General features: G+C 34.3%; 1 protein-coding gene across 1 annotated transcript; it reads left to right on the plus strand.

Moving 5' to 3' along the window:
- The first annotated feature begins 846 nt into the window (after positions 1-846).
- On the plus strand, positions 847-10874 carry LOC123531072 (uncharacterized). Its single transcript, XM_053517624.1, has 7 exons — positions 847-1142; positions 2384-2616; positions 5604-5729; positions 6097-6185; positions 6437-6632; positions 7341-7396; positions 9081-10874. The coding sequence occupies exons 1-7, from the start codon at positions 1047-1049 to the stop codon at positions 10562-10564; spliced, it is 2280 nt and encodes a 759-aa protein (XP_053373599.1). The 5' UTR covers positions 847-1046; the 3' UTR covers positions 10565-10874.
- The last annotated feature ends 6570 nt before the right edge of the window (positions 10875-17444 follow it).

Here is a 17444-nt window from a genome sequence, read left to right on the forward strand (position 1 = left end):
ATTCCTAAGCTACCCACTCAAGGTGGATGAATTATGAAATGCCAATGAAAAGATGAAAAGACTCAGTTAATAAAAATACTCGCAATAGTTTCCATAGATAAATCGCAAGATTCAGTCCATTTATTAGCACGACACAAATCTCTGAACTTAAAACCCGATTAAGTTTAAATAGCACAGATGTAAAATGATCCGACCTTTAATTGTTTTGATATATCAATATGAGTAATTTTATTTTTATATGTTCCATATTCATGGATTTTTTTTTTCAATTTCAAGTGCAACGAAAATGTACCTTCAATGCGATGTCAACTAATAAACATTTTGCTAATAAATGGAATTAGACTGTCTAAAGAGTAGTAAGTAACAAAACAAGGTCATCGTATCATGTTTACAAATTATGCTTAGCCTAATATAAAATGCTGCCGTTTCATGATTTAATGTCGCGCTAAATAAACACATATTTCTGGCATTAATGCCATTTTAAATTATATACTATATGTTAGACCCACAGTTATTATAAACACGAGGAACTGTTAGTTCTGAAAATGTATATCGATAATCTATGAGAAGTCGACCCTTGTCACGTAACGTTATATGTTATCGAGCGCAAAAAAGGTGTATTTAAATGTAAAACAATATGTTTATACCCGTATATTCCAAAGATAGTTTGCACGATAAAATACATTATACATGTTGTTAACATGGGGTAATAAATAAGGTAGATATCATATAATATGTCAGTTCAGTTTATAGGTTCACGCATATCAAGTAACAGTGTTTACAATGAATAGATAATTTGACATATCGTACTAATAGATTAGGTGGTAAAGCAAACAGTATTGCCGACAGAAATAACCTCATTTGTATCATACTGATATCTTTCTCCACTTGCACGATGTTTGAAGGAATATTTAAAACAAAAATTGCCGAAAGACGTTGTTGCAAAACATGAAACCATTTATTAAAAAGTTTTGTTAAAAATCTGAAATGGTATAAATTAATGCGGATGGTCAGAGTATTCTGACTTGATCTATATATATTTGAACATGTCCGGTTCAGACGTAAAAGCGACGGAGTCTTTGGCGCATAAATTCAAAATTCTAAACATTAAGGGACTAGGGCATTATCGGTGTTACACAAAGGTATGTATGACTTTACATATTATAATTTCCTCAGAAATTTGAAAACAATCGGCAGCACCTTATATTAACTACATTATACGTCTTTATACAGCCTTACTCGTCACACGAGTGCTGAAGTTTCGAGCCTCGATTGGCTCCTGAAATATTCATGTTTGAAAGTCATCCAGCTATCTTACGAAAAGCTGATGGCTCTGCTCGATGGCAGCCTCTGATATAATTTTGTCGGAGGGACACCTAGGGTCTTCGTCCACCATCAAAAGCTGAAAGGTCGCTTCATGGCCTAAAACCGTTTAACTCAACAAATAAAAAGCAATTGCAGTTAATCAGTTGCTGAGCTGTGACACTTCCTACTTTTTAGTAACAGACTCAATGTCAGAGTCGCGATATGTAGTGTTAACCTGTTCCACGAGACTGTTGGAGACAAAAAGAGGACTTGTTATATTTTCTGGTCCTTTGGGATCATGGAGTCCATTCAACATATTATGTAATAGAGTTCCGCTTAAGCAAGTACTAGGGGCGTGAGAGGTGTTGCACATTTGATAACCTCTTATGATTGCATTCTTTGGCTCCAAAGGATCTTTATACAGATTTTATTAAAATAATCATTCAGAACTAATATTGACTTCACGGAGACTAAGATGAGGTACCCCTTCCTAGGTAATACGCTCTGAAATTGGTAGACGTTGATTAAGCGAACGACATAGAGACATTAGTTTCATTGTATTACCACAGACATTTGATTATCAGTATTTCAAATGAAATGCGCTAGTTCATTTGACAGTTATTCATATATGTTTGCCATATAAAAGCTGCCACTGATAGTAAGCGTACAACCAAAATAAAAAAAAAATATATCATTAGTCTGTCCAACATTGTGCCAGTCTAGTCATAAAAAATGTTTTCCATATCAATACCTTGTTTTCCTTTATCAGGTATAATTATGTAAGACCAGTAATAGAAATGACTCGCTGAACATTTGGTACTCCTATTTCATCAAATATCAAATCAGTCAGTAGTACCCGAAAGATATTTGATAACATAGGACATACTAATGACTTCAAGGACTAAAACACTTAAGAAATAAAATAATATCAATGTATTTTTTTACATATTTATCATGATAATTACTTTATTGCAGTTTAAAAGACTGATATAATAATTGATTGTTTTGAAATACTCAAAGTTTAATCCTCATCATTTTATAAATAGAGTTAATCTGATATTACTGTTTTATGATCTAGGTATTGCATCAATACCTGAGTGGAAAGCCTGTAAATATTCAACCAGCTGAGCTCGCATACAGATCTGTTAATCACAGGATCTTCACTCGTCAGTCAAGCCAGCGTACAACTAAATGCTTCTCCGCCTTTCATAAATTGTCCGAAAATGAGCATTTCAATAAACATTCTTTGTGTCGAACTCAAAATGTGAAAAAGAGCAAGGAAGTCTCTGCTCAGAATATATTGGAATACAGGTAAATCGTTTTTGCAGTTAAGTCATATGGAATACATAACCGCGATATTCGTAACATTTGAGTACCGTTTCAATGATATGTTAAACTTGCCAAAACTATGGTATCTTGACAAATAATTATATAAGTCGTATGTCTTTGAAATCTGTTTAAAGGATGGTGATTTTGTCTAAACCTAATCCGTCTAACAAAAACAGTATAGATGGTTCCGGACTTCATCAGAATGTACGCCTAGCCTGATCAAGGAATTTAAATTAAAAAAAAAAAAAAGAATTATTTACTCCATGGCAGTGTCAGTTACTGTAGTAAACTTATTTTTTCTTTTATTTCAAGCTACATGTAAGATTTATCGGGCAGTACACTCTGAAATAAGTGACAGGTAATCAGTCATTTAAATCATCCGTTGTTGAAAACTCGAATGTCACACGTATACCTGTATACACATTTTGTAAAATGATCAATTAATCTTAAACCTTCCTGTTACAGAAAAAAATCAAGAAACTGAACAGTAGCGCTTTTGAAAGATTTTCAATTGATTCCTTGGGTAAATGGGATAATTAAATATCACTTGTTGTTTTGTTACATAATCTCGTGCTTTTCAAATGTGCTGGTATTTTACATTCTACAGAAGTTATTGTCCCACAGCACATTTAGTCTACTATTTAACCATAAATGTCATAAATAGTGACTTATTTTTATTGTTCGGATACAAGCAAATACTTTACGTACATTCATGTCAATACAAAGAGCGGTACTGTAATTGTGTATACAGTGATGATATGACGTCAAGAAATAAACTTTCTCCGACAAGCTTGCATTGGATAAAGATATAAATTGACCCAAAATATTAACTAGAGCTCGCATACTGATTTACAGTCACTTTTTAACTATCCCCACATCAACGGCAGGTTTTGACAACATAAAACTTCTATGTTGTAAACTTCTTTAGCCATGTTGGGGTCGTTGTAACAGCGGTCAGTGGTACAATCACTGCATACTCGGAACAATACAGTTTCTGAAGTTAAAATGAATCGCAGGATATGCATTCTATTTATATATAGTATGTCAAAATTTGAAATTCACTGTTGGCAGCGCTGTCGATTAGATGCGATCGATGACTTCGATTCACTAGTCTCTCACCACTGTGCTTACGAAGAGTCTGCGCTTATATTTACCCGCACATGCCGATAAAAAGAAAAAAAGGTGAGCTTGTCAAAATCTCACTGTCCTTGAGTCCGTCCGTGTAAGCTCTTATTCAGGCTGTAACTCTGCCATCCAAAAAGGTATTTTGAAATAACTTGGCATAAATGTACACCATAATAAAACAACGTGTGATGCGCAAGACCCAGACCCCTAGCTCCAAGGTCAAGGTCACACTTAGGGGTCAAATGTTAACAGGGTCTGTTCTGAGTCCGGTCCAACAACAAACTCTGCCATCCATGAAGGTATTTTGAAATACCTTGGCCTAAATATTTTCCATAATGAGGCAACTTGTCATGCGCAAGACCCAGACCCCTAGCTCTAAGGTAAAGGTCACACTTAGAAGTCAAAACATTACAAGAGTCTGGTTCATAACTCTGCCATCCATAAAGAAATTTTGAGATAACTTAGCAAAAATGTTTCCCATAATAAGACAACGTGTCCTGCGCAAGATCAAGGTCCATAGCTAAAATGTCAACGTCACATTTAGAGGTTAAAGGTCTGTTTTTGTTCGGTCCGTAACTCTGCCATCAATGAATTAAAATTGTTTGGCATAAATGTTTAGTATATAAAAAGATGGTCATGCGCAAGGCACAGACCAGTAGCTCCAATGTCAATGACACACTTAGAAGTCAAAGGTTAGCATGGACTTTTTCTTGTCTGGTCAATAACTGTGCCATATATCAAAGCATTTTAAAATAATTTAACGTACATGTTAACCATATTGAGAGGGTCTGTCATGCTTATCATCCGAGTATCTTAGGTCAAGGTCATGAAATAATTCATACCTGAACTATTCTGGCATATTTTATGCAGACAAATGCAGCATTCTTGGGCACGTTTCGTGGGCATTTTTCAACAATAGTGACAGCTCTTGTTTTCACAATTTAAAGCTAGAATGTTGCCATGTTACACATAATTATTTGGGTGGCATTATTGAAATCTATAAAAAGATCCCTTGTACGCATAGAATGCAACACAGAAAAATAATAGCACACTCGGTTTGCCCATGTCTTTGAATAAGAATAAATGAGATGACGTCAACCCAGCTACCCCTAGCATCGGTTTATTACAATATATGGAATTCTATTTACCTAGTAAAACTAAAAAAATGTTTACTACGCTTCTTTTCATAGAAAAGTATTAACAATGAAATATTGTACATTATGCCTTGCAGAATGTGCAAGAACCATGCTGTCTAAATGTGATACATTGTGGCTGTCATGGAATCACATAGCTTAATGAAAGAATATTTTAGTCATGATGATGTTCGTTATGCCGTATCATGACGTTTCAAGAGTAATTAAAGGGTCATGTCATTATCATATTTGGATTCATTTTGATATATAGGAACTAGAGTGTATGTAAATCAAATGGTGAACAAAGCTAAATCTTTTTAAAAAAATTATCCACATTTAATTATTTCATATTACCTGTCTGTATAGTGTGAACAAGGGTATGAGAAGACACTAAATTAGATTAATTCTTTCAAGTTCTTCATCGAAAGGATGATGAAAATAATTTAGGCAGAAAAGGAAATTGACCCATTTTACTTTTGAAACTCCTAAACCAACAAATTTAAAATTCTATTCTGAGGAATAAATCTAGTAAGCTAAGCCAAACATTTATCCTAAAATCAGAAAATATAATAAAATGTCTAATCATAGCAAAGTCAAATGATAATCAGTTTAAAATTTTTTGTTGTTTCGAAAGAGTTAAATTATTTCAAGACAAATGCTAAGTGACATATTTTATACAATTAATAGGAAATTGCATCTTTTATCATTTAGTTACAGCGGTGCAAATCGAAGCTGCCGCGAGTGTGGGCTCCAGGTATTTGAGCTGGACTTTGCATTCATCTGCAGTGACTGTGGACATTTAATTCATAAAGGATGCACGGACGTATGTAGACGCAGGCAAGAGATATTGAAATCTATCTTAATATTCAGTGCTTCTTTTAGCATGTTTAGGTCTAACGAACTTATGGGGGAAATTCGCACGCAGTTTTGTTCACAACTTAATATAGCTTAGTTTTGTACTTGTACTTAAATGACTAAGTAAATTCGAATAAAAATCCCTTACCTTCACTAAAGAAGATTTTAGGTGATCCAAACAGAATTATTTATTTCCGAAAATGCAGCTTACTTGCTTTTCTATTGAAGACATAAAATAATGTCATGTGTTTTGAATTTGTTCCAATTAATGATTTTTATTTATACATAAATTAAAATTAAACAAATTATGTACTTTACAATATTCATGAAATTAATATGATATTTGTAGCAAAGAGAAAGGAATATACCCATTTTGCCATATCAACGACTTGTCCGATCTAATCAACGGTTTTCAACCGCGCAAAGTGAGATATAAAGGTAGGTACCAATTTTCCAGTTTATATTTCCAAAACATTGCGAGGAAAGTTGAATTATTAAGTATGTAAGAAACAGATGTATTTGTTGAAGGTGCAATAACATGAAGTAAATTATTTCTTACATTCAGTCACATGTATTTCCGTAATTACAATATCAAACAGTCTTTTAGCATAATTTTCAGCGAAGACACATATTTCAAATACATGTATTCATTCAATCTTAAATATTTTTTGAATTCTTAAACGACAAAGGGCCTACCAAGGCGCATGCAGAGAAATGTTTGCCAATGATCAGACCCTTGCATGCCTTTGTCACGGTTGTGGTAAATTCTGGTTCTGAAAAAGTATTCGTAGACAAGAAAAGACGCCAACAGATGTCGTCTGGAAAAGACTTACCACAGCCAAGTAAAAGAAGAAAGGTTACACGTGTTAAAGCAACTACAAAAGGGTAACTCTATAGTTTGTTTCTATCTTACGATGTAAAAAGCAGCAAACTAATGTTGTGTTTTGTCTGTCTTATTTACAATAACGGTAAAACAATATATTCACATCAATTTGTAACCTGTCCGATATAATAATATATGAGCATAACGGTTCTCCAAATCCTGCAGTCAATGGGTAGGTTAATGTTCTCAATGGCGATTCGATAAGAAGACAAAGTTTAGTCGTACTTATCTAGCCCGTTGACAGTTACTTCATGAAAACATGCTTATTGTAAGGATATATATTAGATATGTCTACTGATAATCGTTACCAAACTGCTATAAAAGTCTTAAGTAATATAATATCAACCAAACAGGCAAAGGATATCATAGACTAGCTCCTAGACTATGATATATCTTTTTTACATTTTTTATGATTGAATGTAGTGAACTAAGCCAGTCTATATCCTATGTCCAATATCAATTTCAACATCAGTCCTGTATGAAAATCTCTAAAATAGACTGGCTTTTGTCTCTATGAAATTGAATTTATCAAAAAAGGGAAAATATAGAAATATAGTTATTATCAGTCTAGTGGCTAGTCTAAGGATATCATAAAACATTGTGTATTGGTAGAATTATGCTGGCGATGTATTTTAATGTGAATCTTTCTAGAAAGTAAATAGAACAACAAACATGAGCAATTGTCATGTATGGTTTATATATTTCTCTAGAAATACACAAATACGGCGAAGTACGAGACGAAACAAGATATGCAACACACTAAACGGTATGATTACTATTTAATTTGCGTTATTTAGTAAAGTGTTAAACTATATTGTCGTCTTTGAGTAATTCGCCGACTAACCATTCGCTCGTTTGGTCATTTACGCATTTGACTAAAGTAAATAAAATGCTTGAAGAAGAGTAAATATCTACTTAAAAATAATATGAAACCTTATCGAATGTTAGTAAAGATAATGAATTTTAACTGTGTTGTGTTTACTTATTATATTTCATCATAAATCACAAAATAACCCCATTGTACAAGAGTAAAAAGTTTAAGTAGCAATATATGGCGCATACAAACAAAAGTTATGATTTATCTCGAAAATAATGTAAAACAAATAATCATCAAAATATAACATTTCTCAAATTAATTTCATCCTCTGTCATTGATCAATAGAGATATCCTACTACAAACATCCATGTACTTTTCATAGTAAGTACAAAAGTCGTTGTAATTTTAACACTGTTTACTGAACATAACTGTTTGCTCTATAATTACCAATAAGTGTCGACAAAAGCGTATTTGTGATGCATGAAATAAAGATCATTTAATAAAATTATCCGGACCTTCTGAAAAGTCAAATACAGTGCCATATTTTATTGACTACTTTAAAAAAACAATGAAATGTTTTGTGCTCGCACTTCAATCCCAGTTTCATCTATGATTACAAATAAAGTACAAAGATGCATGTTTATCTTCATTGAAATCTGTAGGGTTCAGCCATGACATGTTTCTTTGATAGTATATTGAGATTGAACTGATGTAGTCTGATAAATTATAGTAATTTTTTGAAGAGAATGATACTTGAAATGAATAATCCATCACGCAAGATAAATTAATTTTGTGTCAACTGCTTTGTCTTTCTACATCTCCATGCTTTGGTCTTTCCCTGCTAGCTGCAAGTGGATTTGCCTTCGCGATCAGTGCTGACCAAGATAAGATTGTTAGCTATTCAGTCAGTAAATTTTCAGTAAAACCTCATCTTTCAATAATAAGTGACAATGTCAAAACTGAATGATTGACCAATCGATTTTAGAAATTAAGCTGGGTAAACGTTAATGCATTGTACATAAATATGAAACGCATCTGAAAGTCTGGACTAGTTTATTATGATGGTTTATTAGGTGAATGAGAGAAACAATAATCTAGTAACTTGTACCAAAATTAAAAACTCTTAATTTGTTTCTTATCCCATGTGTCTAAATTTAGGCAGTACTAAGCAAAAGGACTCGCTGAATCTAGGAAGTACCAAGTGAGAAGGACTTGGTAATCATTAATTTTTAAAAATGAATGGTGTAACCCTTGCTCTGCTAAATTTCTATAAAGAACTTGTCCATCTTTCAATCTGGATAGTATATGTACCATTAATTGTTAAAAGATGTGCTTGCCAAATAGAACAGTGCAGACCATGAATAGACTGTTCGAATGTGCAGGCTGATCATGACCTACACTGGTAACTAAGGCAAAATCAATCCTTTTCCGGCATGAAAAGTGTAATCAGATTGCAATAAAATGTCAGTGTGACAACATCAGACTGTCTAACAGATACTGTAGGACCTGCTTTATGAATCAGGTATTACATAGGTACAGATGGAATAAGTCCTTAGGATGGCTTCAAAGAGCTATAATACTTCAAATATTGACTTCTTATAAGTACTTAGGAGATATTTTGATTTCTCTTCAGATGCATCTCATAAACGACTAATAACTAAAAGATGCAAAACAGACAGATCGGGAAATTACAGCAAAGAAGAAACTAAACCATCTAACCGCACGGCAATAAAAGAAGGCATCTCTTTATTTGTGTCAAAGACATTGAATTTCTTAGGCTATAATTATGAAATGATCAAGTACAGACAAAGAATGTATCATGTAAATGATGAACTTACTGCACAGTTTGGCCACCAAACAGACGCTCGTGTTACCACAGGTGGAAAAGGAGAAGGCACGACAATGTATTTTGAAAGTGATATTGATTACCTTTTTGTATTACAGCAGTTAATTTGTACGGACCATCCAGAGCTTTTTGCTTCCATAAAGAACATAACTGTGCTCGAAACAAAGAGAAATATGACATCTCCAGGTTATACAAGATTAGAATTAGTAAGATTTTCAGGTCGATATCGTAGGTATGAGATCAGCGCATCTTTGATTGAATCCCAATCAGGCTCTTCGTACCTATCAAGTGACAGATTTATTGAATCACTGCATATATCTCAAGACAAAATATGTAATCGTAGCGGGCTTGACATGGGAGATAGAAGTGGTCCATCAACACCAGTCTTTGATAAATACACAAGCTATGACGATGTTATAGGGCTGCCATGTTACTGTCCAGATCTTCTTGGGAAATGGCTTGCACGTCCACGATATCACAATTGGCCCCCGCAGGAAGTGCTGTATAGCATATCTTTGCTTGACGCACATGCTGTTCCAACAGGATTCAAGGGTTCCCCTGATCAGTACCTAGAGTGGAGAATATGTTTCTCCCTCGCTGAGTTGCACCTGATGCAATCTTTAAATGAATGTCAGATACAGACATATATATTGCTTAAGAAGATAGCCAAAACATGCTTACAGCCAATAAGTAAAGACATCACTTCATATGTTGTAAAAAATACCATTTTATGGATCTGTGAGAAGACACCAATTTCGTTTTTCCAAACAAAACACATTCTGGATAGATTTCTTGATTCCATCGAATTTTTGAGGCAATGTATTAGGAAAAATTACTTACCTAGCTATATGATCTCAGAGAGAAATTTGTTTCCTGGTAGATTGGGCCGTGCTCAAAAACATCAATTGGAACGTATTCTTTTTGATTTAAGAAGAGAAGAGGGAGAACTGTTTCTCAGAATAGGAATGTTGCGAGAAGCCATGCTAATAATGTACAAAATACCAAATAGATTTAGAGAGTATGGGGAAAAAAGGGATATTTTGGAAAGGATTGTTTTGATGCGGAACTGGATACGCGAGTCGGTTTGGAAACCAGAAATGACAAAAACAGAAAAATATCAGTTGGCAGCTAAAAATAGAGCATATAACATATTAGAAAAAGAAATCGATGACATACTTCATGTTGATATGGAAAAGCTACTATTAAAAGGTTGGTTGGTACCAGAAATATTTAATTTGTGGCTGGAGATGATGCACCAGCTTTTGTCATAAACTTCGGGGAAGTCAGATGTATGTCTCAGGATATTCTACACTACAAAAATATACTTTTCCAATATGTATGTGTCTTATGAGGAGAGGTTATAAGATATATGTCTTATTAACTGTATAAAAATTAAAGAATACAAATAATTGAATATCTTCTTTATTGATGCTTTTACATATCCTTTCTATCACCAGCTTCTTTCATAAATGTTTGGTATATTTGTATATCGGGCAAGTCAGATATGCCTCAGGATATGTCTAAACTACAAAAATATCCAATTTTAGCCTTTATGTTTCTTAGGAGGAGGAAGTGATAAGAAATATTTAATTCAATGTATAAATCTTAAAGAAGAATACAAATAATTAAATATCTCCTTTTTGTAGCTTTTACATAATATCCTTTCCGTAGCCGTAGTATAATAAAATTAAAAAGCGTACTCTAACTGAAAAAGAGAACGGTTTCAGACAGTTCAACATTTCCGTAAGTGTTATATATGTAGTTGGGACCTAAGACATGCTATCTGTAATAGAAATAGTAGTGGTTCACGAGAATAACCTCAATATTACATTGCCCCCTACGCTTTCTGTTTTGTATCATGGCCCGCCAATATAAACAACGCATTCGGCTACTAATTTTGATTGACAAGTCAACATTCCATTTTAACCGTTGGTGATAAGCGTACTCTAACTGAAATAGAGAACGGTTTCAAAAGTTCAACATTTCCCTACAGTATTTTATATATATGCGGGACGAAAGACATGTTCTCTAACTTAGTTATAGTACGGCTTATAGCTACGCCTCGTCCTCAGTTGATGAGTATTACAGATTGAAATTACTAGTTATAATGACACTGCAGGGAAGCAAATCTATTTTATTTTAATTTGAATTAAAATTGGTTCACTGAATATTATATTTCTGCCTTTTCTGTATAATAAAAGTCTGCGCCTACTTCCCCCGATTTACATTCGGAACATTTTCACGCGTTTCAGGCTTTATCATATGCTTAACGCGAGACTCCTGAACCGTCCAAATACGGGAAAAAATGCAGTTTTTTTTTTTGTACGCACGTGCGTCATATACGGTAATATATTGTACAGTCATGTTGTTGTAAATACACGTTAACGACTGGATAAATAAAATAGATATAGAATAAATTGTACTTAATGAAGTGAAATGACTACTATAACGATTATGTCATGACACGAAATATTACAGAATGTAACATATACTCGTTATAAGCAGACCAAAAAGAGCAACGGAAAAGGAAAGAAGACCCTGTGCGATTCCAGTTGGATCTTCTTACATTTTTATACTTCTCCTCGGCTCTAAAATGTTGAACCGTATTTGGACACACTGTTGTTATATTTTCCGGTCCTTAAGATCACTGAATACATAGAGGATATTATATGAGTGCCGCTTCATATTGAATTTATGAAACGAGTTGAATTAAACAATAAAATGCTAGGCTCTGCCGAGCATTTTATTAATTCCATTCATGGCTTTTAATCAATTAAATGTGGAAAGTCACAAATATAATATTTTTTTTTATCACATGTTAATCTTTCTTGTCGAAACATCAAAAATTCTACATCCTTTTACTGTATAAACAAGTCAATTTAACCAACGTCTCCTACACTATAAACGACGTCGACATCAAAGCTCTATTACACTAGTGTATTATTCATTTTTACAGGTACATAATGGCTTCATTACACTCCTGCGACGTCAAACGTGTGATAAATAGAGGACATTCGTTTGTTTGCAGTGAGATATCGAAATATATCATCACCGATAAGGGTGACACTTGAATATTTTCACGAAGGTGGAGCCTGAGTGAAATATCAGAATTGTCTCTCTTATTGGTGATGATATATTTCGATATTTCTGCAAACAAACAAATTTTCTTTTAATTTTATGCTAACTTCAGAAGATCAACAAATGTTCTGTTAGAAAAATATTTCATGACGAAATTCGGATTCATTTAGGCTACCGTGTTATATATTATACGTCTGCTAAATAACCATGAACACTTAGGCACATTGATATCCAATATTTGTGATTAGGTTCATTGAATCAACACGACGCCATTCTGTTTTTGAAAACAAAATCTGCATTTAAATATTTTGTGTAAAAAGTACACAGTCCGCGGTTAACAGAGACAGAGACAATGCTGGTAGTTAAGTAGAAGCATATTTAAAACTTTTCGGGTCAATGCCGTCAGTTCGTTGAATATCTAGAAGCTTGCTTTGTTTACAAACGCACACGCTGAATGTCAAATTAAAAAACAACACTAAAATCTAAACAACTGAGGAATATCCGTAAGTCCTTGGAAAATCAAGCTGCAGAACTAAATATCATCATGGATTCAATTGCAGTAGCTATGAAATATTGTTCTAGGAGCTGCTTAGCATAACAAAATGGATGGAAGTTGGAACAAAACCGGCTGGGCTGGGAAAGTATACTTCGACAAAAATGCTGGCATATTACGTTAGGTTGAATTGATGTCTTGTGATAATTAACTAACACAACAACCAACTTAATGTAGTAAATTCTACCACACAATAGTGAGCCAGTGAAAAGTAGAGGAAACACACTAATACCTATAGCTGCATGAATGGCAAGGCCAAGCAACCAAGGTAACATTTTTTGAGCATTACTATCATTTCTTTTGCAAACTTAATTATAGCTAGCATGTTCCATATAGGATTTTCTAGCTGTACATGAGTCGTGTATGGCTCGAGTAGTATGATCCAGTAATTTTAAAGGCTGCAAAGGGAGGTAATTGAATAATATATTTCAAGGGACATAATTATCTGAAAAAAAAAGAAGTTTGGCACTGTGAGCGACTAAAAGAGACATCTCACTGATATTTTTCAGTATTTCACCAGTTAGTATAAAATAAATTCATTTTAACTGTAATAATATCCCGATGTAAAGCTTGTGCTAGATGCATGAAGGGTGTTTCCCATCTCATTGCCTCTCATGAACAATCTCGATCAAACTGAGTCTGCTATTATTTTGCTTGGTTGCTTCCTGTGCTTCCATAGGATCTTATATAGATTTTATTATAAATATTCATGTTCACAAAGTTTGCAGGTACGTGGAACTCCTATGTCTTACTTGTTTTGAATTTAGGCATAAGAATTTGAATAAGAAATACGATGAACCCCATACCTATGCTACTTTTGACGACGAATATAGCTGTTGGACCATTAAACTAGTGTGATTATGTCATTTGGAATCGGAGACGTCCCGTTAGAGCTCTTCATAACAAATGCGTTGAATAGCAAGAGTAAATTTTAAGTTATGTTTTTTAGCACGCAATACAATGACAATACGCACAGTTGCCTTGGGTGTATAGAAAAATTAAATTTGTTTGTTCTAACTTTTCTCTGGACACTGGACTATACCCTTTCCACACCCTGAAATGCAATTTGATCACCTTGGCTAACAACATTTTGCGGAGGGTATGGATATACTGAGTCTGATGTGTCACGATAGTTATAAAAACATATTTGGATTATATAATAGAACGACAAAATAATGGAGGTGGATTGAATTGTGTTTAACGTAGAGGTGGTTGTACATGACTGCATGTATAATTTCCGTTTAAGAAGTATGAATAATTGTCGCGGTACGTCACACTTATGGTACTAGGGAATACCAACACTATCATTCGTCAAGAGATAAGGACCGCCTGAATGCGTTAACTCCAGTCCTGTGTATAAATACTGAGACATAGAAAAGGTGGAAACTCCACAGGCTCGGTTTGATTGAGCCTGTTCATGGGCGGTAGATGAAATACATGCTACCGTCCACGCACTCTAGCCCCAGGTTGAGGAAAACTCAACATTTATACATGCTAAAAGTATAACAAAAACAATTTAGAGACATCCACAGTTGTGTTAATACGGCGGTTCCCATGGAACCTTCAGTGATACACTGGCGTGTAATTCCACGAAAATCCGCATATGGTCCCCAGATAAAAGAATGGGTTTGCCCTAAACGAGAAAACAATGGGCAGAACTAAACAAACTGGAAATTAGGCAGGGGATCCGAGGTTACGGAGCCTGCATTTCGCAGGAACTACCAAAGGACATAAATCAAAAAGCAGGCACCATATCCAAGGTGTGATTAAACAATACCCAAAGTTATGAAAGTGGGACTATTGGAACCACCCAGGCCAAAAAGGTCAAGAAGCTAAAAAGTACCAATAACACGACACAAAAGTCGTACTGAACCATCTAAGAAGATGGAAATATAAAAGCGCTAATTGAATGTACGGGGAGACCTTTTACGGCCACCAATCGGCACAAACAACGCTGCCAGTGATAATACATAGAAAAAGTGAAAACTCCACAAGTCGCTCAACACGACAAAAACAAAAATGTTGCAGGCTCGGTTGGATAGAGCCTGTTCATGGGAGGTAGATGAAATACATGCTACCGTCCACGCACTCTAGTCCCGGGTTAAGCAGAACTGAACATCTATACATGCTAAAAGTACAAAAACAATTTAAAGAATTCCGCAGATGTGTTAATACGGCGGTGCACATGGAATCTTCAATGATACACTGGCGTTTAATTCCATGAAAAGCGGTGTATGGCTCCCAGATAGAAGAATGGGTTTGTCCTAAATGAGAAAATAATGGGCAGAACTAAACACACTCGAAGTAGAACGGGGATCCGAGGTTACGGTGCATATCACAGGAACTACCAAAAGACAAAATTTAAAAGCAGGCACCATATCCGAGGGGTGTTTAACAATACCCAAATCTATGAAAGCGGGGGTATTGGAAGCACCAAACTTCTGTTAAATTTTGACAGGCTCGAAAAGGATATTTTCGATATCTAATACTTGTACAATAATCTTTAAAAGGATTTAAACAAGTGTACGAAAATTCTATTTTTCACCCCTTCAGAACATCAAACATGTTTAACATTTATCAAGTTTGCCTAGATGCTATAAAACAACACTGTTTAGCAAAGTTTTACAAACAGAAGTTACAAACAAATAACTTTTCAATATTTTTATGCAAAAAGTTTATTAAGGGGAGATAACATCACTTGCAACGAAACATTATCTTGGCTATCTTTAAAGTTTAAAACGTTGCACCAGCCGCCTCAAGATTCCTTTAGACTGATATATAAATTTCACTTAGGTCTTGCAAAAAGATGTCGAAATTCATGAAAATCCCATTTTTGGAGGATACAGTAATCATCTTATATTAGTAAAGAGAAGACTTTGTTCTCTGAACAGACATCAGAGGGCCTATTACGTTATATTTGGTAACTCTGTCATTGCCTCTAATTCATGGTAATCGGTGTGATCACAAGAGTCAGCGAGGTCCTGTCATCTAGTTGAACAAAATAGCTGAATATTAAGCAAAAAGCAAAAATAAATAAAAAAAAAAAAAAGAAAAAAAAATATGGATTACAAGATAACAGATGACAAAATCTTACAAAGTTCTTATCAGATTAATTGTGGTATTTGTCGTTATAAAACTAAAGACATTTATTCCAAACTGATCTATATATACAAGTCTACATGTCAAATAATTATTACTTTCACTGAAATTTGGTATGGAAAAAAAAAATGTTGTAAATCCTTGCTTGGAACACTAACCGATATATCCGCTCCGTATCGCACATGCAACAGTCCGTTAAAGCCAGGGACGGAAATCGATTTCATTCCTTTTTGCGATGTATTAAACCGTCCGCATATAAATAGCGATCGATATCTTTCTGAATATGGTCATAGCATTGTTAGTAGAACAGTTTTTGATATTATATACACAATATGCGATTAAAATTTTCTCGGGTGATATGTTAGGTAAGCAATATTCTTAGAGTTTTATTGTCGAAGAGAAAGATGAAATATACAACAATATTTCATTGTTTTTTAAAATTATGCAAATATTATTCTCATTAACATTTGAGACGCACCATGAGAAAACCAACATAGTGCGCAGACTGATCAGGATCCATATTGTTCGCTTTCAAAGCCTATTGAAATTGGAGAAACCGTTAGCGAACACCATGGATCCTGACCAGACTGCGATGATGCACATGCTGGTATGAATCCATGCTGGTCGCAAATGCACTATGTTGGTTTTCTCATGGTGCGGCTCGTTAATTAACATTTAAATAACATGCTATGAGTAACATTCTTGTATTGATTTCGGCTTATACAAAATAACCTTAGAAAAAAAATCCTTTGCTTAAGCTCAATTCAAGTCTGAATTTAAAATTCGCAAGGAATATTTAAAGTAAAATTTTGAAGATGTGCTACGCAGGTTCTGAATTGGCTTATTCAAGTTTTTATCATTATTCCGGGATTGATGTGGTTTCAATATTGTAGAGATAGTACCTAAGTTTTTCAAATCATAGGTATGAAGTGAAAAAGCTTTGAAATGAAGACAAATGTACATATATTTCTCCAAAAAAGATATATTAACAATATTTTAACCAGAAGAGTAGAGTTATGAGCATTTAATATTTTCATGTAAAAGAAAATTTTGTGATCAAGGAAATGTAACTCTTCTTGGACCTTGAGAGCAGAAACATCAAAGGGACATAATATAGCGAATATTTTCTACTTGGGTGCATTTGATTTAACATTCAACTGTGATCTGGATTTCTAAATAATGATCCATGATACTGTGTGCTAAAAATATAGAACAACTGGAACAGTCCTTTAACAGCAAAAGATGCTGTAGCAGAATGAAAATTGTTAAGCTCTAACTGGGACTCGAACCCAGGACCTCTCACACCTAAGGCAGACACTCTACCACTTCTCTATAACAGCAGTAGCTATAGCTAGGCAGTTTAAGTGCACCGATTACATTACGTGAACTGGAACAGTTTTGTGACAATAACACATAATCGG

Source organism: Mercenaria mercenaria, chromosome 11 (assembly GCF_021730395.1).
Source record: "Mercenaria mercenaria strain notata chromosome 11, MADL_Memer_1, whole genome shotgun sequence".
Lineage (NCBI taxonomy): Eukaryota > Metazoa > Mollusca > Bivalvia > Venerida > Veneridae > Mercenaria > Mercenaria mercenaria.